Genomic DNA, 23,330 nt, shown 5'->3' on the forward strand with positions numbered 1-23,330 from the left:
ATATAGAAAAAAATATTAACTTAACTCAGTTTAAAAAAAGTTGATCAATTTTTTTTTTAATTAGTATGTAAATCACATAAAGAGTGAATGTGTCTTTCTAGTTTCTAATTTATAAATTATAAAAACAATTTTATTGAACTTTTTTTAATAATGTAGCTACACTGTATACCCTTTTACTTTTACTTTACTATTATGTACTACCTAATTTAAACTATACTCATCTCAAATTAATAATTTAACAAATATATTTTTTTTATATCGTATAGCAATTTAATGTCATAATACGTTAAGATAAATATATGACCTTCATATATATTATAAGTTATATTACATTAAAACATAATAATTGTCAATTTGTAATTTAAAATTATTAATTTTATTAAAAACATTTATAATTGCAACTCGCATAATATATTATTTACAACTTAATAAAATATATAAATATACACAAAATTATGTTATCAAGATAAAGAACAGAAATGTTTATGTTTTTGTATTGGAATATTTTTATTTTATACTGATATAGTAATATTTACGTATAAACGAAAAATTTCAAAATATTTTTAACTTGATGGATTTTTTTAAAATCAACTGAGAAAAGCTAAGTTATTTCAGCTATAAAATAAACAAACTAGTTAAGTTAAAAAGTTAAAAAAAATTAACTTATTAATTTAACTTTAACTTTTTAACTAGTTAATGCCCACCTTTGTGTATATGTATTAAAATAGTGTTCAGCTTTTCAATAACGAATTTGTGAGATGTATAAAGTTTATCATTGAGGCGCATTTATACTTTTGCAATTCAACATGCTGCACTTGCATTCAGCAACCGACGCCCTTGCAGATATAATTTAATATAGTGCCTACGTACTCGATCAAAGTTTCAACCAACAGACGCCACTGTCGCCACTGTGATTCTGCCAGAAGGACACAAAGTGGATAGATGTATAATATAGAGATAGGTACTAAATGATAAATAAAACAATCTCTGGACATCTATCAATACATTCAGAATCTAAAAATATATAAGGCCCTCAAAATGTTGTTATCGTCTGTAGGCATTAAAATAGCGTCCAACGTTTCAATAAGAAATCTGTAAGATGCATATAAAGTGCACCTTTGAGGCGCATTTATATATATGCACATTGCACTTGTATTTAGGAACCGACGCCCTTGCAGTTATAATTTATTTTACATTCGTCAAAGTTTCAACCAACAGACGCCAATGTGATTCCGCCAGGAGGACACAAAGTGGATAGGTGTATAATATAGAGATAGGTAGGTACTAAATTATAAATAAAACAGTCTCTGAACATCTACATTAACGAGTTCTATAATCTATATGATTCCGTTTACATACATAATATTATTATAATAAAATCATCAACCACAGCCCCCCGCACTACTATTACATACACGTTATACACTTATATAATTGGTATACCTACACACATTACATAATATTATAATATTACTCTGGACTGCGTAAAACGAAACAGGTAACATCACTATACGATTTAAAACACGCTAGGTATATTCCCCTAGAATATGCAATTTTACTTAGCTCGCTACGTCAACACGTTAAAATTTTAAATAATCAATAACTTCCTTAATATAATAATATATATATATATATATTATATAGCCATATAATGGGTATATATAATATTTATATACTTTAATCTAATGTACGAATGTATGCATAATAATTACGAGAATCAACATTAAAATATTTGGTTATTACATTACAACGATAGCTTAAAACATATTACGATTAAATAGGCAAGTACCTATGTATAATGTTTATCAATATTATTACAAATAATAATAATAATGAATAAATAAATAATAATATTATATAGGTAATTAGTAATTTTCTCAAATGCGATTATTCCGTTCCATAGTACCTACCTACCCATAATCAGTGTTGGGTAACCTACCTACAGTAGGTACGTAATACACGACGCGTAACGCAAATTACGAATTTACCGTAACGAAATTACTTTTAAAAAGCCATTTACCCAACACTGCTTATAATTAATGTGTATCGATGTAGATATATGAGATGAATGGATTGATGAATCTCATCGATTCTAAAATAAAAGTATATTATATAATATATATATTTATATATAAATAATAATATATTATACAGGGTGATCCATTTAACGTAAGACACTTTACGTTTAACCATCTAGGTACTTTTCGTATACAAGTGTCTTACGTTAAATGGATCATCCTGTATACCACAAATTATAAAACGTTATTACAATATTATTGTGTCGTCGCGTATTGCTTAAGACTTTTTCAATGGACTACGGGAGGGCAGAAAAAAAGCATATTATTATTATTATGTATTTAGTACACTGACATGAAAACATTAAAACGTCTTAAAATGTGACACGCACGTTACCTATATACCTGCGAGTTTCAAAATATATTGTCACGCGACTGTGCGCGAGATGAGACGGATGAGAGACGACATCAAGAGATAAAATACCTATAGACAAGGAGCCTGGAAGGTTAAAGTATCTACAACTTTTGCGTCATTCTGGATGGAGGAGGTGGTGGATTTTACCAGGTTAATTTTTTTAAAGGCCTGCAGGCCCGATCGGCTGGTCCACGCAAGAAAAACATTTCGTAGGTATGTATAATTTAATAATTTTTTTTTTACCCGTATATCAAAAACGCAATTTTCAATTTAATATTGTTTACTGCGGTGGTTGCCTAGGTACTATAACTTTTAAATTGGACAGTAATTTTATAAATATCCAATGGGTGCGATCGACGCCGATGATAGGAATTACCTGCCAATGTAATATATATAAAAAAAACCACGGGAGGAATAAACGTTTTTCATCATTTAAACATTTTGCCCTGGTCTCATAACACCGGAAATGACGCCACTGGATAAGTATCGTTGTGCTGCAGTTAACTTTACTAATAACCATATATCACGTAAATATGATCGTATACATATTTTGAACGTGGTGGCCAAAGGAGAACATCGCTGTGGGGGCTTCCGGACGCTTAGCCCACCAGAAATCTCAATAGCCCCCTCCTCCCCCAAGCCTCAATGGAACTGTATGTACATCCGTGAACCATATGTTAATAGTAATAGAGGTGCGAGCCCCTTTACTTTGAAATTTGAATAATGCTAGAACCCTAAAAAAAAAAAAATCCTAATATCCGCATAATATGGCGATGGCTACGTTTAAAGTGAAAACTTTATGGAGACTGAAGACGGTGTGTGAATAGTATTCAAATTACATCATTGATTATAATTTTTTTATTAATTAAGATGAAAAATCTGGGATTTGTCTCTAATAAAATTTACTTTTTATTGGAATATTTTTCTCCATCTTATCATTAGATCGCCTACCTTGCATTGATTATATCCGAATTTGCTTATAAAAACAAGCCGAATGAATTAAACGAGCCAGATATATAACGCACGGTAAAAATACCTATAGGTAAACTTACATATGGGATATGATAAAAAAAAGTTAGGCAGTGATAATCATTGAAGTCGTCAGATGAATACAATATATCGATTAACTGTGAATTTGCACAGCGTTTTTTTTAAAGCTTGAATCATATTATGTATTAACTTTGCTGTGCTCTTATTTTATTTATTAATATTAATATATAATATATAAATGTATTTTAACTTTAAGAAACATTCCTAAGCCAAAAAAAAAAAATTCCTAACTTTATTATTATTTATTTTTTTTTTATAAAAGGAGTAAACGCGTTTTGTTGGGATTTCACTTAAACCAATTAACAATACAACGACATAGTACTAAAAATAAACTGGCTATGTTCTGTGTTTTGTGATGCACCAAAAAACTGAGAACAAAGCGAATGGTTTAGTGGCGTAATATTGTCGACTATGAGCCTGCAACTTTAGTCGATCATCAATTCAAAGTGAACGGAGCCTTCGCGGTTTTGCAAGCTGCGTTTGTAAAATATGTTCTTGGCCCAGGCACGGCATTCTACATTGATCAAAGTGTGTCCTGTAACGAATCAAACAAAAAACGATGGTTAATTAGTCAGAAAATATCAAATATATTAGGTATTTAGGTACCATTAGAAATAACAGTAATAATTATAGAGCTCGTCCTAACGTTTACATTTTTTTTTTAATGTTTTGGAACATTTCGAGTAAGATCCAAATTTGTTTTCTGACACTTCCTTGATTTTATATTTACGGTGTTTAAGGTTATTTTGCTTATTTGGAAAAATAAATCATAAGTATGTAAGTACTATTTATTGTATATTCTTATAGTATTTGAATGGAATCAAATAAATGTTGTTGATTTTTTTGTTATTCATTCATCTAAAAGGTGGGCAAGTGGATGTCGCTCTGCTGTACAGTAGGTTACAAGTGGATCACTGTATAATGGATAGTATTACATTTGAATTCAATGATATAATATCATTGTATAAGAAAAACGATTCTGAGCGGAGACGGTATGTCAGTCTAGGTATAAGACATATTATATACTTATCTATGGTGTTAAAAAAAATTGATCTATAATAGATACCTGTAATAAATTCCAAATTAATCATATCACAATATCCATTACGTACCTACTTATAACGCGTTATACATCAACAACAAACCGTGATGCTATCATAGATATATAATAATATACTTTAGAAGTTTCAAGTACCCACGAATTATATTATACCTATACAATCACAACAATATAACTAAAATAGTTATTCTAGGTTTTTAATATGTAATTTCGTCCAAATTTGAACTTAAAATGACTATAAAAATAAACTGTGTTTGTGTATTTTTTAGATTTTTTGGTAACAGAATTAACTACTTATGTGGAATCTTGTTTTAAATTTTATAATCCTTAAATATAAAAGTTGAACATTTTATAAATAATTATAATCAATTTTAAATTTGATAAATTTTGTCAAAATTCGATCTTTAAATGCTTATAATAAATTGTGCCTATATATTTTTAATATTTTTCAACTGCTATTGTAAAAATATATCAGGAGCCTAACAGATAAAACATAATTGATATTCATAAACAAAAAAAAAAAATAAAAAAATTGAAATATGAAATTGTCCGTAAACAGCTCAAAACAAGTCAAAATATTTCGGAATTTTTTTCAAGCATAAGAATTCATAAAATAAACATTCAGTGAAATTTTCATGTATCTACAGGTATTCGTTTTTGAATTACAACAAAATAAGAAAATCGCTACATGAGAAATCGAATGAATATCCAATGTTGTAAAATTTGAATTTCAAACGCTCATAAAAATTTAATTTGACTTTTTTATAGACATTTTTTTTTTTTTTTTTGATAAAGGTAATCTCATAAGGAATCTTCTTTACATTTTAAAATCTTAGATTTAAAAAGAAAAATTTTTATGAATTCTTAACTCAAAATAATTTGATAATTTTCGTGATTTTTCATATTTTGTAAAGATTTGAACTTTAAATGCTTATAAAAAAAACTGTGACAAAGGATTTTTAATATTTTTCAAATGTCAATTTAACAATATAGTAGGAACCTTGTATTAAATTTTCAAGTATTTTTACTCAACAAATAAAGTTTTATTCACATTCATAGAAAAAAAACTAATAAAATTGGAAACTGAAAATGTCCCTAAACAGTCCAAAATAAATCAAAATACATTTAATAAATAATTTTTCATGTCCCACCGTCCCGGGAGAAATTAAATTTGCCCCTGGATCGTGCCCCTCTTAATCCGGGCTTGCATGTAAGTTATTTTATAAGCAATGAAATGGCAAGAAATGCTGTGAAACATATAGAACAAGAATCCTATCTATTTATGGTAACAACAAATAAATAAAAATTAATAACTAGATATTAACTTAACTTAACAAAATTATTGAACATACATTTTTACTTATTTATTTTAACTAGAAAGTTATAGCAATAGGTACCAACTATCCTACCACATACCAACTATAGTTTAGTGTTACACAATAATGATAATTAGGTATTCTTTTTATTACAGTTTATCAGAAACACGAAATATTAATAAATAAATTATGGTATGTGAAATAAAATTAAAATTATATGTAGCAATTAATTGTTTGTGATAGTAATAAATTATCCTCTTTGAGTTTTGCGCTCATTAAAAGTAGTTTTCACATTTCACTATTCACTGTATAAATAAAGCATCTTTTCAATAGTACAAGTATATACTATATAATATATTATAATATATTAAACTATGTATATACATTATACACATTTAAGTAGGTACCCATTTAACTCATCTAAGATGAAATGTTTGGAAATAACTAAATTATTATTATTATTTTTTTTTTTTTGATTAAAAATATATCTACGCTCTCACTTTTTGGATTTAGGAAATGTATGGCGATTAAGGGGCTAAGATAGTCACGCTTGTTTCTGTACGGGTAGTAGTAGCCGGGGAATCCGTCTTGTGGATATAACTTTACTGGTCCAATATTATCTTTGTCTGCCGGCGCTTCTCCATCACAGGTAACCCATATTGTGAATAACTATAAATATAAACATGAACAATAATTGGTTATTTTATAATATCGATTAAGTTCTATCGAGAATTATTTTGAAACAATTTACCTCATGTTTCATTCTTTGTGCAATTGTTTCTTTAAGTTCTTGTGGCATGTCAGCTGGAATGTCTGTCTTGTTAGTGTAGAATTCTGGTTCCCAGTCGAAAATCTACACAATATTTATACAATCGAATAATACGCTGCGTACAATAATTAAATATAAAGATAATTTTTGTCTTTACATGCAGGTTGATTTTATATTAAAGTTTTCAATATTTTTTTTTGCGATAATGCAGAGATTTTACTTAAAACCACATTTAAAGCGTTATAATACAATATTTTGCGCGCATAAATTTTAAATTATTGTTACCATATTAACTCCTATGGATACAAACCTTATTGAGCTTAATGAAAACGCAGGGCTGAGCTTTATGATATTGATATTTGTATTCGGTTGCGCATGGTCCCATGTTAGCCAGGCTGACCTCGCAAACCTTGTCCTTTTGTGGTGGCATATTGTATCCACACTTCTGTTGGTTATTACCTTTGTCTGGCAACAAAGTCTTGTTCTTGTACACTGAAAGCATTTCCAAAAACTTAGCTTATAATTTTTGCACTACCTAAAAGCTATAAAAGCAATCTCTATAGAGGGAGCCAGCGGATGTGGGAATGCTATGAGCCTTTTTCGCCTCAACGCTATATATACAAACAACCAATTCAGTATCAAAATCTTTGAAAATATGCAGACATTTGATGCAATGAATTTAGTAAAACTGTAAGTACCTACATAATATTAAATTCTTTAAAAAAAATTTGTTGCTACAATATAATCACATTGCAATATTTTGACAAAAGATTGCAAACGGACAGTATTTAAGGCGTTCAAAATAGGCAATTTTAATATTGTTTACATGCGGGTCTTGTAATTGCGTGTGCGTAGGAAGTGATCATTAGTTTGTGTCTGTGTGCAAATAAAATAGCGGATCGCTCCCGCACGGGTACGTACATCTATACAAGTCACTGCCACGACGCGGTAAACAATGTATGCTCATTTATATGTATATTTTTGTCAATCCTATTGATGGACCTGATTAGGCGATAAGACTTTTGAAAACTGATTTCAATTCGTTAATATGTCTACTTGAGATCTATCAGGCCACATTTTAAGAAATTTAATTTAATTTTGAAATAATCAACATTTAAAATTTCGTACATTTTAAATATTCAAACAAAATGTATAGGAGTTTAGAAACAAAATTTTAAAAAGTGGTCAAATTGATCTCAAGTAGACTTATTAACAAATTCAAATCAGTTTTCAGAAGTTTTATCGCGTTATTAGGTCCATTGGTTATTCGTATGATTGACAAAAGATTATTGGTACATTTTGGTTGAAATAATTGTCCGTTGGTAATCCCCTTAGGTACTAATTTAATTTTACCCGGATTATACATTTTTTGTTTTCCTTGCATTCTGTAGGATATGATAACTGACTCCATCTATAATTGCCATATAATATATGATACATTTTGTTTTACTAACCAGCCAGGAACTTGTCTAATTCAGTAGTCCACGCCTCTACATTGGTTGCGTTATCCGCGGCGTAGTAAATTAGTGATCCATCTTCAACGTTCGGGGACATGGGACGAAATCCTAGTCCTGTAAAAAACACATTAGATCTGTACTCATATAATCATAGATACTTACACGCATTAGACGCTTGTATAATATATAATTTTCATACGTAATAGCTATAATAATTAATAACTAATAATTGATCAGAGACCAAATTAAAAATACAAATTCCTACTGCACTCACATATTATTATTTCTTATTTTTTAGAGATTATCACAGAAAATAATAATATCGATATTGTATAGGTATTATAAATTATTAGATAATTATTATGTATAAATGTATTGAAGAATATTTTTTAATATTTGGAACATCATTAACTCCACGCGAGAACTGCGCTTATTGTAGTACAACCTATTTATAGGTTTAAATATAATACGACACCACTTACACTAAGCTATAATCAGATAAATGTATGCACACGAAATTATGAATAAGCCAACATAATAGAATCCACTACAATAATAATTAAATCTGTCGAATATAATCGTATAGTGTTTAATGTAACAAAATAATTAAATTTACGTACCAGGGTTTGTGCCAATTAACGAGCTGCTCAATGTGAAATGAGGCGTATTGTCGTTCAACGTAGATAGAAGCACTTTCATACAGATGGCGAACATACATGCCAAACTTGAATAAAACACGGCATAAAAGAGCAAAATTCCTCCTGAAATATATAAATGATAATTATTATTTTTTTTTTTCAATTAAAAATGTAATTTATGTAGAGGGAGTCCGGGACACTTGGTCAGGAGGAGACATAAGCCACCGCTCATATCTTTTTTAAATTTCGAGCTACTGAGACGACAGCTGAATTATAAGTTATAACGTGCATTATCATTCCATAAGCTCACCTATGTGGCAACACAACATTTCAAAATGCCGTTTGATTGTTATAAATGAAAACATATTTAATGTTATCAAAGTAAAAACAAAATATATAGTTGTTTACTCGTCATTTATTCATATTTTAAGGTATCTGTAATATACTGTATTTATCAATAATTTCAAAATTGTATGTAGTTTTATCAATGGTATTTTACTTTTTATTCACAATTTACTAAACTTGATGAGTTAATGGATGGGACATTTTGAAGTTTGAACCACTGTCTAGAAGAAGGGTGAACTATGTTTATACTATAGATAATAAGAAAATTAAAAAGATTTTTTTGTTATGTTATTTATAAAAAAGTATTAATTGTAATGTTAGAATAAGTATTAAACTATAATTCAGTAAAAAAATAAGTATACTTATTGAAAAATAAGTATAAGTATGATATAGAATATCTAAAATAAATAAATAAACATTTAGGTTTTTCAGTGCGTTTAAGGTAAAATGATTTTTGCAAGCAAAAAGGACTCGGCTTTGATGAAAAAAAATATTTTAAAATATCAGCCCATTAAAAATTATGGTAAATTTCAGCCTATGGTTTAAATGCTGATTTACGACACCTAATTAACTAAGTTATTTGAAGTAGTGTCAATAGACACTCCCCCTCACTCAAGCCGTCTTTGTCCCTGTATTATATCATGTATTAATTTTATATAAAAAAAATTTGAATTGATAATAATATTGAGTTTACCTATCTTATACCTTTAGTTTTATAACTTCATCTCATAATATTATACTTTTTAGATTCTAAGCGGTGCGATGGATGTAATGATTTTACAATGATGTGTGCGTGTAAGTACTCGAAATAATGCTTAAGGTTTCAACTACAGAATCTTTTTTAGTGGAAAAGTAAATCTAGTATAAGTATTTTAGAAAAGTAAAAATGGAAAATTCCCAGGAATTTTCAAAAGCATCGAGAAAACAAAAAATAATAAAAGAAAAACGGGGATTTTTACTCAAAACCAATTTTGACAAAATGATTTAGTTTTTTTGGTGTAACTAAACAACTAATAACCGTAGATACTTGAAATTTTTACTAAATATTTATATTAGCATTCTTTTTACACCATATAATTTTCAAATTGTTCGACTATTCTTTAGCTATTTATGGGCATGTGAAAATTTTAATTTTTATGAGATTTTTTAATTATTGTCGATAAAAAATGTATGCTCGGTCAAAAAACTTGAAAATTGAATACAAGGTTCTTCTTAAGTTTATGTTAATAGAAATAAAAACAAAATTAGAGATGAAATCCACAATAATTTTTTATTCGTCTCAATTTAGAGTTTTGACATTGAGTGCAAAATTGTATTCACTAATATTGTCATTAATATTGTCATCTACGTTAAATACAACAATACCGTATTGATATTGTCAATACGTATCGTTGATAGTATTTAAACATTAATAATAATTATATAATATCAAATTATAATGATATAATTTCAAATACTTTATTCTCCGTGAAGGTGTTCAATAATTAAAAGTCTTAAGCGCACGTAATTGTATATTTTACACAATACTGCAATATTATACAATTTAAACGCCTACCTACATTTATATGCAGGCTGCAGTAATCATTGGCGACTGCATATAGTGAGATAAACAACTATTTGTTAGTATTTTTACCTTTTGTATAACTGTATAAGTTAGCCACATTGTTATGATAATTTACTTATTACAATTTACTAATGTATTACTTATACAATTTTTGAACACTTTTTAATGAATCTTAAATTCGTATATGCATCGTCAATTATATAATCATTCAAACTACAGTCTACAGTGCTATAATATTATTGCTTATTGGTTTTTATAATAAATATTAATACATTAATACCTTCAATATGCTGAATAGCAGTAAGTAAGTAGTGGCAAATGTCTATATATAATTATAAAGAATTTATTTATGCACGATGTTATTTTTTAAAGAAACTCTTCATTGAAGGCACTTTGCCATTAATAAATATAATCATATAAGTTTGTATTTAATAATTTCTAAGTCGTGAAAACTATTTGTAATTAGTACATATTTTGTATTACTTTTAATATTAAATATATGTATTTAATATCTTAATATTTTTGGTATTTTGCCCAACTGAGCACTCTTCAGTCTTCATATATTTAATATTACATCATATAAATTATAAATATCTATCTGTTAGGTATACACTACCTAATACCTATATATATTATATTATTATGTAATATGAAATTTTTAGATCCTGAGTGGAACTATAGTGGTTTTACAATGATGTTTATTTTTATTTTTTTTTATCCTGTAAACAACATTTCTATCAAAATGAGTGCTTCGATTACAACATAATATAGTATCTTATCTTTTAGGAAATTGGACCAATACTTATACTATATACTTTAGAGAGGTTTAATCAAAAGTTTTTAAACGCCACGGAAAAAATCACCAAAATACCCTGTTGCTAAGCTATTTTTTTTCTAATCGTTTTGGTTATCACCATAGTATCCATAGAATAAAACTTTAAAATAACCACTAAAAAAAAAAGGGCAAGTGGATGTCGCTCTGCTGTACAGACGTACAGTAGGTTACTAGTATAATGGATACGAAAAAGTAAAAACGATTCTGGGCGGAGATGGTTTGTCAGTCTGGATACCTACATTATATTGTTATTATTTATTATAGCCTATAAGTTGAATTAATATTATAAATTACAACAAAATAACTAAAATCGTTATTTTTATTTTTATTTCTATTCGTTTCTATGGTGATAAACAAAGCATTAGAAATTAAAATCCCGTTTTTAGTAATTTGTCGTTGGTTTTTCCCGTGACATCAAATAACTATTGAGAAAATTGATAAATGGCATCTCTAAAGTACCAGCTTGATCCAATTTGCTAGACTATATGTTGAAATCGAAGCAATCCTTCTGGTAGAAATTTTGTATACTTATAGGATAAAAAAAATAAAGAAATGAACACCATCGTAAAACCACTAGATTCTTCGCTCCGCTGAGAATCTAAAAATTAAAATGTACAAATTAATATTAATTTATATTTATTCAATTTACTATTCAACATAAATGTAATTTATAAATCTGATTTCAAATTATATATAATAATAATCTACTAATTTCTATATATAAATATAAATATATTGCTACACATAATAACTAATTGTTACACTGATCCCCGCTCAGAATCGTTTTTTATTCGATTGCAATCATTGCATTCAAATTTGCTCCTCAAAAATACATTATAATTTATAATAAATATATTTTCAGTTTTTAGACTATTAAAGTATCACTGTTAAAGTATCAAACAAAAATGTTGTGGTTTTGTGTGTATAGGTAATTTTATTCGTAGATGTCTTAAAACGTAAAAAATTAAACTTATTTAATAACTTCATCCTTCGTTATCCCGTTAATTATTTCCTAGCACGGTATACCGTGGATTTTAACCACCCAAAGTATAAATGTATAAAATCTTCGAATAACATTTATTCTTAATTTATATTTTCAGGTAGCTTAGGCATTTTGTAATAGAACCTAACCTATTTTAAGACACGATTATAGTGTATAATCGATAAGAATGTACGGACTTGGCAACAATCATTGCAGGCTTATTTCAACAAACTTTAGGATTCTGTTAAATGTTCAATACATACTAAATTCAAAAGCTGCGATATTATATAACGTTTACATTGCCGTGCTTTAGCTTATGAAGATAATAAAATTGTAATACTGCGAAATGACTTAGGAACAGAATTTATAATGTTATTACAATCACAAAATTAATTACAAAATACAATCATCAATAACGCGAGCTGTAACTTTTAACTAATGAATACTATAATATAAAACATGCGTAAAACAGTCTGTAAAGCGAATACTAGCCTAAGTCCGGAACGTCGGTAAAATCAATAAGTTATTACAGCTGCGAGGGGAATTTTGCAAACCAGACGATTCTCGTATTTACGTATAAATGTATAGTATATTATAATATGTTATGTCATACACTTCGTCACTACGTTCGAGGCTACGATTATAGTATTATTTTACGTTTTGTATTTCATGTTTTTGATTCTAACTTCTAAGTATCTATACAATAACCTGACAAATGAAATAACTTTTTTTTCTAATCAATATTTAAAAAAAACATTTTTGTATAATATAGTTCGTAAACGCTTGCGTTCTAAGTACAACATAATATTTATTATTTTTATATTTTAATACTAAAATTTAAAAAATTGATATTCAATTTAATTTTGTTTGAAAAAATTCAAAATTTGTTACCTAGTCTAATTCGGGGTCTAATTTTTAAAAGAATTTTATGGTAAAAACTTTTTTTTTTATTAGAATAAAGGCTGCTATAGGGTCATTAGCCTATAAGTTTTTCAATGGCTTATATTACAAATTGTCTTACATTATTTATAAAATTTAAGAGGTATATATTATATAATATTTACATTAAATACACAAAAGGTTTATGAAATTAGTGGAGTTGAAAAAATTAAAATAGCATACCTATGTGTTGACTTCACCTAGCTATTTTTTTTTAAATATCGATAATTTTTTGGAGTAAATTAATTCGATACGTAATAACTTTTTTCAAAATATTCTTTATGGGAATTTTCAGATATAGTTAATATTAAATTTCCATACGTTTAACTAGTATACATTTTTCATTTTCCATTTGTCAGGTCTTCTGTTATACACTGTGTGTATCATAAATGCATCATATTAATATATTATATTGTAGTGCTATTAACATAATGATGCTCTCCACAGAGGGAAATTTTATTATTTTAATGTTGTCCTTATTTGTTTATTTTGTTCCTTTTTCACCTGCCGCGAAAATGTGATAAAAGCTGAAACGATTAATGCTTACAAAATAGATTACCTATGCAGCTTATGCCTCCCACTTTATTACCTATTTAAAATATTTATTTTACGTTTAAGAACCTATTTTTCTAATAATTTTGTAAGATAAAGGAAACCTCAATACATCATTAGAAAAATACACATTTGTATGCCCAACAAAATTGATCGCCCAGAACAACTGCCCCTTCGTCCCATCACTAACACTTCACAGCTGAGCAATGTTACAGAATATTAACTAAATGATGGGTGAGGTTGCGCGATAGCTGTTATCGAATAGTGAAGGACACGCAAAATTGTAAAACAATATTTGAGGGGAAGGTTATAAAAGCACTCAAACCCTATACATTGTAAATAAATATATACGTAGGACGTAGGTATATGATATTATAATAATCTCGTAGTATATCCGACGAAACGAGACTAGCGGAGGTTGTTCTAAACTTAGAAATACTTTTAGTCATAGTTCTTAAAATCATGGGAAGATGCAAGCGCGTGTTGCTAAACACGATTATAATATATACTATATACTTATATACTTAGTGCGTGTGCGTGTTTTTCTTCTATTCTTAGACGGTATTGGCAACGGCGTTTACTCATATAAAATTAACGAACTGCACACAAACATGCACACACACATATGCATACATACACGAACACTTACATTCCGAATTCGCTGGAGACCATAATAATTATATAGTTCGTAAAATACACATATGTTACAGCGAGTTACACCCACCATTCCGATCGAATCTTAAAAGAGAATTATAGCAATTTTAATGGATTAGAAAAGAAATGAAACCCAAAGTAGGTATATAAATAAATTATAAAGTACCTATATACTATATGCCTATATATTCTATATAATTATATATTTTTTAAGATGGTCTACATATAGTTTATTTACATTAACCTTTAATACTTTATGAAATAGTGATTATATTAAGTTTATGAACAGGGGCAGACTGGGAATAAAAATTGGCCACGGAGAAACAGAAAATTCGGCTCAATTTTGGGTTAATAATAAAATATTTTTATATTATCGGCACCAAAGTTTATTCAAGCACCAGGCATTTTCGACAGGCCCAGGTGGAGATCGCTCATCCAGCACCCTAGCCCGTCTGACCCTGAGTATGAAGGTACAATAACAATGGCATAAGTATTACCAGGTTATAACTGTAATAAATAATATTGTATATACTAGGTAGCATAGGCGCAATTTCAACTTTTCACTTGGGGGGCTGAATTTATTAAAGGCAAGCAGACCATTGCAATATAACATTTTAAAATTGTATGTCCTACGTTTTTATTTTATTTTTTTTTTTTTTTTGGGGGGGGGGAGGTAGCTACGGCTAAGTTTGGGGGGCTAGTAGGTAGGTGCCTAATATGCGGTTTGGGTATTTTGTTAAGATGATATTGTAATCCCCATGTGGCATGAATATGTATGTATGTATGTGTGTGTATATATATATATATATATATAGGTATATTTGTATCTGTCTCATTTATAAATGATTTTCAATTTTTTTGTTGGTAGGTCACCGCCACCACAGCTTTAATAATGTGCTATTGATTCGTACGAACCGGTACACCTTATATGACACGCGTCGTATTACTCGGTCAGACCTGCAGTTAGTGTCACGTAAATAAGTGCGTTCGCTGTATGTCATGGCAGTCTAAACGTCCTTCGTCCATTTATACCTACGTTTTTACGACTTCGGGTAAACAAAACAAAATTAGTAAAAAGGGATAGATATATTATTTGGAAAAAAAAATGTTTCTATCCCTTTTTGGTTAAACTTCATGAGTTGTAAATTACAACCGCCGTCGCCTATGCATACACATAAATATACGTGTGTGCGTGCGTGTCTATCTATATACTAATGTCATATACTGTCATGTACAGGCGACTAGGTGGCGCGCAGAAACGAAGAAAAGATAAACCGTCTCTGCGACGCGTATATACAACAAAGCTTTAAACAGCAGGCCGAGAGAAACGGGACGATTCGGCGATTTCGGTCAGCTTTGCAACTTATATTATCATCGCAAATGATTTTTCGTAGCATTTATATATTTGCAGTGCGTCGTCGTCCAGAGTCCTCGCTACTATACCTACGTCCGAAATTTGCTACAGTAAACCATATACTAGACACATGGGTAATAAATAATAATGTAGGTGAGTACTAGGCAGTAGGTATAGGTACCTATCATATATAGGATCCAGCTGTGGCCCTGACGTCCTGAGTCCCTTTTAAATGATATCCACATCAAAGGTACCTATTTATTCACAAACACATACACAGCAGGTGTAAAATAGCACTATATTGTATAATATGTAGGTTAGTTATTATCTATTGGTAGATTGCATTTGAGAATGATTGGTACATTTTATTTGAAAGTGCTGTCGGTTTTTAATGTGTATCGAATTCCGTAATAATAATTGCAGGTAAAAATTAAAAACGTGAAATGATACGAAAAAACCATTTTTAGGCCGAGTGAACCACGTGCGCATATCTTAGTGTGTAAAAAGAAAACGAAAGGAATTCGAACTTTCTTAACTCCTCCCTTCCCTCCTCTTGAAAGGCCACACATTTCCAAAAGCCGTTGTAATCCCGGTGACCCAATTACTACAACTCATCACGGGATACACCATCAGCTAGGTACACGTGATGACATGTATATACCTAAAACGGATCGGAAAAAATCAATTCCCAAACCATCCGTCCCTCCCTCGACCATCACGATAACAAAGTATGTTCCGCACGGCACTTACACATAGGCGGGGTAGGTACGAGAGTGATAGCGGGGTGGTAGTGGCGGGCGCGAGGGGTGGTCCGGGTGAGGTACACGAGTGATGCGTTGGTACGCCGGTGATGCGTGTGTAACACGCACGACCAGTGATGAAGACGTGATTTTTAATGGTGTTCGGGGAGGTGGAAAATAAACCTGGCTGATGAAAATATCAAAAATATCAACTTTTAGCTATGCTAATATTTATAATAGGTACCCATGTCAATCGTGAAGCCTATATCGATTAGGTAACCAAATTATCGTTTTAAATTATTAATACCTAATTTCGATATGAAATTCAAAATGTGCAGGAGACACTACACACTTGCATACTTCTAAAAGCAATTTAGGGGAGGATCTGACCCTCCACCCACGTCCATCCTATATAAATGTGAATGTCATTTGCAGTCATCATTATATATAATATTATATATTATATAATGTATCGCAGTAACGGTTATCGGCGCTGCCCGTCATGTATATTAGGTACCCACGATGAATAACATAGACATTATATTCACCCCAACTCTTGGCTGACCGGCCGAGAAACTCGTGCGAGCTCGGGTTGTATATGCCCATGATGATCTTTTGCCATATCGTCCGGTCATCCTTCACCTTGGCGTATTCCCATTCGTACCCGATGCCGTTCGTGTCCGTGTTGTGCTTGACCATGGTGGCGACCGCGCGGTTCCGGGGTACCTAGGTCGGCGAAACGGAACGCGGTTGTACTCGGAAAGGGGGGGCGCGACCCGCCGGAGGATGCGATTGACCGAGAAAAGTGCGAGTCGAGTACGGTGCGACCGGTCGGGTGGCGTTCTCGTGTTAATTGGGCGCAGCGATGACTGAGACTGACGTACGCGCGCGACGGTCAGCTTTCGCGGGACCGGTGAAAATGGTATCGGTGGCGGCAGCGGGTCGGCTGCAGCGACGATCGATGACGACGGGCGGGCGCGCACAATAAAAATACGGTACGCCGACGTATACGGTGGCGCGGCGACGGCGTGCGAATTGTGTCCGCGCCGGCGGCTGTGTACTCGGTCGGCGGCGCGCCGTGCTCGATACCGCAGTGTTGCCCCCTCGACGAGCTCGAAACACCGCTCGCCAAAAAACCATATTATAATACAATATTAAATGTATATAGATATATTATTATACGATTATAATATCGCCGAGCGTTTTCTGCTTGGAATTTTCCTTTTTTCCGTTTCACACCCCTCACATCCACCCCTCTAGACCATACGTATACGAGAGCGTTCGTGTGTGTGTGAGTGTGTATGCGTTGTACGCGTACACTACAACTGTATATGTCGTTTATTGATTCGGCCCGGGTCGTGCAAAGTGTCGCTTGAGGTCTGAGTGTAGTACAACGTTTTTAATAGAGGATAAACAGAATAAAAACGCTTCGAGTCATGTTCTATATTCGAAATTAATAGAACTAAAATAAATATTAAGTCAAAGGTACTCAAAGCTTAGAGTACCTAACCAACGTAACCCCAAATACAATTTTAAACCGTACCGTATTAAATAATATATATCTATAGGTACTTATATTGCATGACAGATTTCGAGTACAGTTTACAAATGACTGCTATAAGTTGTCAACTATTCAAATAGCATATATGATACAACTTTTGTTCGGTTTAATCATTTTATAGGTCAAATAAATCCTCAATAAACTACTCTTTTTTAACTGATTCGTATTCCAATTATATTTTTTGTACTCCTTTATAACATCGAATTTAGCCAATTTCGGAATTTAAGGGAATTTAATAAGGTTTTGTACTTTTGTGGTACATTATATAGTCTTATTATTAAAGTGTTAAACCAGTCCTAACTTCTATATAGGTATAGTATATACATATTACCAGTGGCGTCCGCAGGGAAGGGAGCTAACGGGCTGACCCCCCCCCCCCCATTGCCCGTAATATATTTATCAAGTTTCAATTGTCAGCTATAGTAAGCAAGACGTACATTTCATATACGTCTTACCAGAATGCAGAATGAATTCATTTTTGAAAAAACATTGTATTTGCATACCAATTTTCCTAAAATTATCTGTAATTTTTCGGTAAAAGTATAAGCTATACTTGTATGAAAGACCTTGTATTAAATTGTCTAGCCTTAGCTATACAAATTTAGTATTTTATAATGTTTTGTACAAATGAACTGTGGTTTTGACGAAATTTGAACTTTAAAAATAACCATGATGCCTATGTATCGTTATTATTTTGGCTAAAATAAAAACTTACGTATTACATTTTTAAGCTTTTTGACCGGATAAATAATTTTTTATTGACATTAATAGAAAAAAAAAATTTTAATTCATTTTTTTTCAATAATTATTTTAAAAAGCACTTAACATTTTCAATTTCGACCTCCTAAAAGTACCAACTAGATCCAATTTGCTTTCAAAAACATACATCCGGCATCGAAGTTTATGATCAGAGCATTTTTTTCTACCAGATAAGTTGAGAAGTTACAAACACTTTAAAATACCTCAAATAAACGTTTAAAATTATCAGATCGGACAAAATAAAAATAAAATTTTAACTCATTTTCAAGCGAATTGAAAAATCCTGCGCACGCCACTACATATTACATAATATAGCATAATAGAACTAAATAGTTCACCATAATATTATAATATACATTTGTGTTTTGTTTGAAGATTGATAATTATATTATGTTGTGAGTTTTAATTAGTATTTATAGTAGTATGGGACATGGGTACAGAATATACTCGACCGTTTTAAACATAAAACGATACGTCAAAATAATCAAACAGAGAAAGTTGGTATGATCTAATAATTTTGATATACACAATGATTTATATGTACATAATAGAATAGGTAAACATTATATTATAAACTATGAAGTAGGTACCTATGGTCAATTATCAGGTTTCAATTACACGCTAAAAAAAACATAAACTCTCAATACTAATTAATATGGATTTAAACAAATACCTGGTACTAGGTATTTTAGTATTTATTTAAGCTAGTGGCATCGTTTGTTTTAGTTTTCAATAGAGGGGGGCAAAGGTTTTGACCGGCCTGAATGGGTAAAAAAAAACAGCTCGCTTCGCTCGCAACCACATGTTATCTACTTACATTTTTTTATGTTACCCTAGGCGACATCATTTTTGAATATAAAGTAACAGATATTTTATAAAAACAATCGTATACCTATATCAGTTAAAAGTACAAACTATTATATGGCAATATTTATATTGATAAATAAAAATATTATGATACTAATTATACAACAATATTAATATGTTCATTTTCCTTCACAAAACACACTCACACAAACAAACATACATACATAAATACATACCCATACATACAATGTGTACGTCCGTCCCCTGCACATACATCTAAATATAAATATATTCCAACTATCAATTAGTAAATATAAATATATATCATTGTGACAATAATTTCTTAGTACATAGTATAATATTTTCTGAAAATATTATAAAATAGGCATGTTTTTGCGCTAATAAAATATAAATTATAATAATGGTAAAATGGCAACAGCTGGGCACCGGCCCATCGGGCTGCTTTTAAAATCAGACAGGGGCAAATGCCCACCTTACCCCCCTCCCACCAAACAACGCCAATGACTTAAGATATGTATATATTTGCTTCCCTCGTAAAACATACTTCAGTGGCTCAGGTATCTGTTTGTGTATGCACTATGCAGACAAATACCCAATGTTAATAATATGTATTATTATATTGTATATAAATTGCTGCACTTACCCACGGGTTTAGACAGCGTGACACTGCAAGCACCGAGCGCGAGCTTATATTTACATTTACATAACATACCTATATCTGCTATATGCCTATATCGGGCATATCCTGCTATAGACAGTGTTCGTGGTCTATAAATTCAGCGGCGGATCCAAGGGTGGCAAAGGGGTCATCCCCCTCCCACCAATCATAGTAGGTATGTAGTTGCGTAGTATGTTTTTACTTTTCTAGTATTGTTTTCCTCTGAAGTTTGTACTTTGTACTGATTATAGGTACTGGATATACCTATAATGCAGTCCTATATATTTTATAGTTCTGTGGAGTTTCTATAAGTTTATCGTAAACAATCTACAATAACAATATTCAAAATAAAGTATCAGGTAATTTTTAAAACGTCAGTTATTGCGGTTTCTTTATCACAATAATTCTGGTTATTGCAGATATGGCATAATCAGGGGTTAAAGTGGGAAAAAATTCCAGAGGAGTCTAATGTTTCCATATAGTTTTAAGCGTTCCATATATAATTGTATGTAGCATAATGTCTAATGTATAAAATCATAATTTGTTAAAGGGACGCTTTTTAACCACCACCAGAGGTAGGAGGACCGAGTCCTCCTGCGCCCCCGGGTGGCTAGTGGCTTAGCACTCCCCCCCCAAAAAAAAAAATTATTCAATCGTTTCCTAAAATATATTAATAAACCTTTTAAAATTCAACTGTAATTCTTAATTTTTTTTATTTAATTTAAATTTATTTATTATATCATATTATTGACTATGATAAATATGGTAAATATTGTTAGCTGTATACATGCCTGTATATGTTTAAATAAAACGATTTTTGTCCGTGCATTGGAACGATTATTATATTTAATTTTACAATATATTATGTACTGAACTATTATATACAGACAGTATATTATTGTGAACAATTTTTCTTTTATATAATGTTTTATACTTTTGAGTGAATATATTATATGCGATATGCCCTAAATTAATAACGTCCTCACGGGTTACTTTTCTTGTACTATCAGGTAGTAACTACGCCCCCCCCCCCCCCCCCCAACATTTTAGCCCTATTTGCACCACTGCATATAGGTATGGTAAACTGGTAAAACACTAAAGCCGTAAGGGTACTATAAATCGTATTCCATGTAATTGTGCTGTGTTCTGGAATTGTCTTATTACTCACCAAATTAAAGCTAGGTAATATTGTTCTAATTTCTAAATATATATATTATTTATATTATATAAATAATAAAGTTCACTATTATATAGTCATTATAATTTGTAACAACCATATTTAATAATCATCAAACCATAAGGTAAAGTAGTTGAATACTTTAATATGTTTAACTATTTGGTGTACTATATTACTATGAACTATGCCACTATGGTAAGGAACCTGAGGAACCTTATAGGTAACACAAAATACGGTGACAGCGACACAGTGTAAATATGTAATACTATAATAGGACCTCATGTAGTAGTAGTACCTACCATTGATTATAATATGGCGTGTGTAGTAAATGGTAGTACTTTCAAAGCACTGTGTTTTCATACATATATTAATATATTATATATAAGTTAGATGGAAGATAGTAAAACCTACTATACAACTCAGCTTTAAGAACTACATCCTAGTAACATATTATGAAAAAAATTTGTAAATATTGATTTGGCCTCCACGGATCTCCCCCCTCCAAAAAAAATGTAGCACTGGATCCGCTATTGCCTAGCTGTGTCTACAAATTACAATATAAGTAAACTTCTCGCACTTATGTACAGAAACGTATTTCATTACTTTAGTACGCATTTTCAGTAGTATACATATAAGGCATAGGTATCTAATATGCGTGAAATGTAGTTATACGAATTCAAACTTTTCATGACTTTAAAATATTATTATTATTAATCCTATACCCAGTGGCGAACCCCTGGGGGGTGGACTCCCTTCCCCCCCCCCCTTGGCTTATGTCATAGTTTTATTTTTTAAAGTTTCCGTAAAATGTTCATCGAAATGTATTGATTAGTTTGATTATTACTTATTAGTTATTAGATTAGATTTGGACATTAGGTATTTTGTTGATAACACGTCGAATCCGATAATAATTAATTGACATACATTGTAAATATAAATTTAAAAAAGGTGGGCAAGTGGATGTCGCTATGCTGTACAGTAGGTTACAAGTGGGCCACCGTATAATGGATGGTATTAAATTTGAATTCAATGATTTAATATCATTGTATAAGAAAAACGATTCTGAGCGGAGACGGTATGTCGGTCTAGGTATAAGATATATTATATACTTATATCTATGGTATTCAAAATGTACTCTGATACATCATGGGACTAAAGCATCTACTGGACTAAACCAAATTATTCGAAAACTAAATACAAAAAAAATTACTTTAAATTTAGATAAAACAGAATTTATAGCTTTTTCTATTTACTCCTGTCAAAGCCCATTTGATGAAATCGAAATCACAGATAATATACACAACCATAATGGTTGCAAAATAAAAAGGGTAACTAGGGTAAGATACCTAGGCCTAATCTTCGACCAAAATATGAAATGGCAACTCCACATAAACAGTATGACTATGCGCCTAAGGACAATTATGTATAAAATATATTGTTTGAGGAAAATAATCTCACCAGATACTATGCGTATAGTATACCTGTCTCTCTACCAAGCTATTTTTCAATATGGTATAATTGCCTGGGGTGGTACATATGAAAATGCTATTAAGCCTTTAGCTATACAGCAAAACAAAATAGTTCGTAAATGCCTTGACAAAAACACGTTAAAAAGATCAACTAAATTAAATTATAAATGCTTGGGCGTTCTACCTATTAATT

At 30.7% G+C, this 23,330-nt stretch overlaps 1 protein-coding gene across 1 annotated transcript; it reads right to left on the minus strand.

Moving 5' to 3' along the window:
- Window positions 1-3,876: 3,876 nt before the first annotated feature.
- On the minus strand, window positions 3,877-17,686 carry LOC100165533 (sodium/potassium-transporting ATPase subunit beta-2). Its single transcript, XM_001950143.5, has 7 exons — window positions 17,234-17,686; window positions 8,703-8,843; window positions 8,080-8,196; window positions 6,936-7,117; window positions 6,608-6,709; window positions 6,357-6,525; window positions 3,877-4,015 (listed from the first exon to the last, which is right to left on the minus strand). Exons 1-7 carry the CDS (start codon window positions 17,382-17,384, stop codon window positions 3,906-3,908), a joined length of 972 nt encoding a protein of 323 aa, XP_001950178.1. The 5' UTR covers window positions 17,385-17,686; the 3' UTR covers window positions 3,877-3,905.
- Window positions 17,687-23,330: the final 5,644 nt, after the last annotated feature.

This window comes from Acyrthosiphon pisum, chromosome X, assembly GCF_005508785.2.
Source record: "Acyrthosiphon pisum isolate AL4f chromosome X, pea_aphid_22Mar2018_4r6ur, whole genome shotgun sequence".
Classification (NCBI taxonomy): Eukaryota; Metazoa; Arthropoda; class Insecta; order Hemiptera; family Aphididae; genus Acyrthosiphon; species Acyrthosiphon pisum.

Excerpts from the sequence above, each read along its gene's own strand:
- LOC100165533 (XM_001950143.5), bottom strand. The coding sequence starts at position 17,384 with ATGGTCAAGCACAACACGGACACGAACGGCATCGGGTACGAATGGGAA. Across the intron at positions 8,197-8,702 it reads GTTAATTGGCACAAACCCTG|GACTAGGATTTCGTCCCATG; the intron begins GTACGTAAATTT and ends TGTTTTTTACAG. Across the intron at positions 7,118-8,079 it reads ATTAGACAAGTTCCTGGCTG|TGTACAAGAACAAGACTTTG; the intron begins GTTAGTAAAACA and ends AAATGCTTTCAG.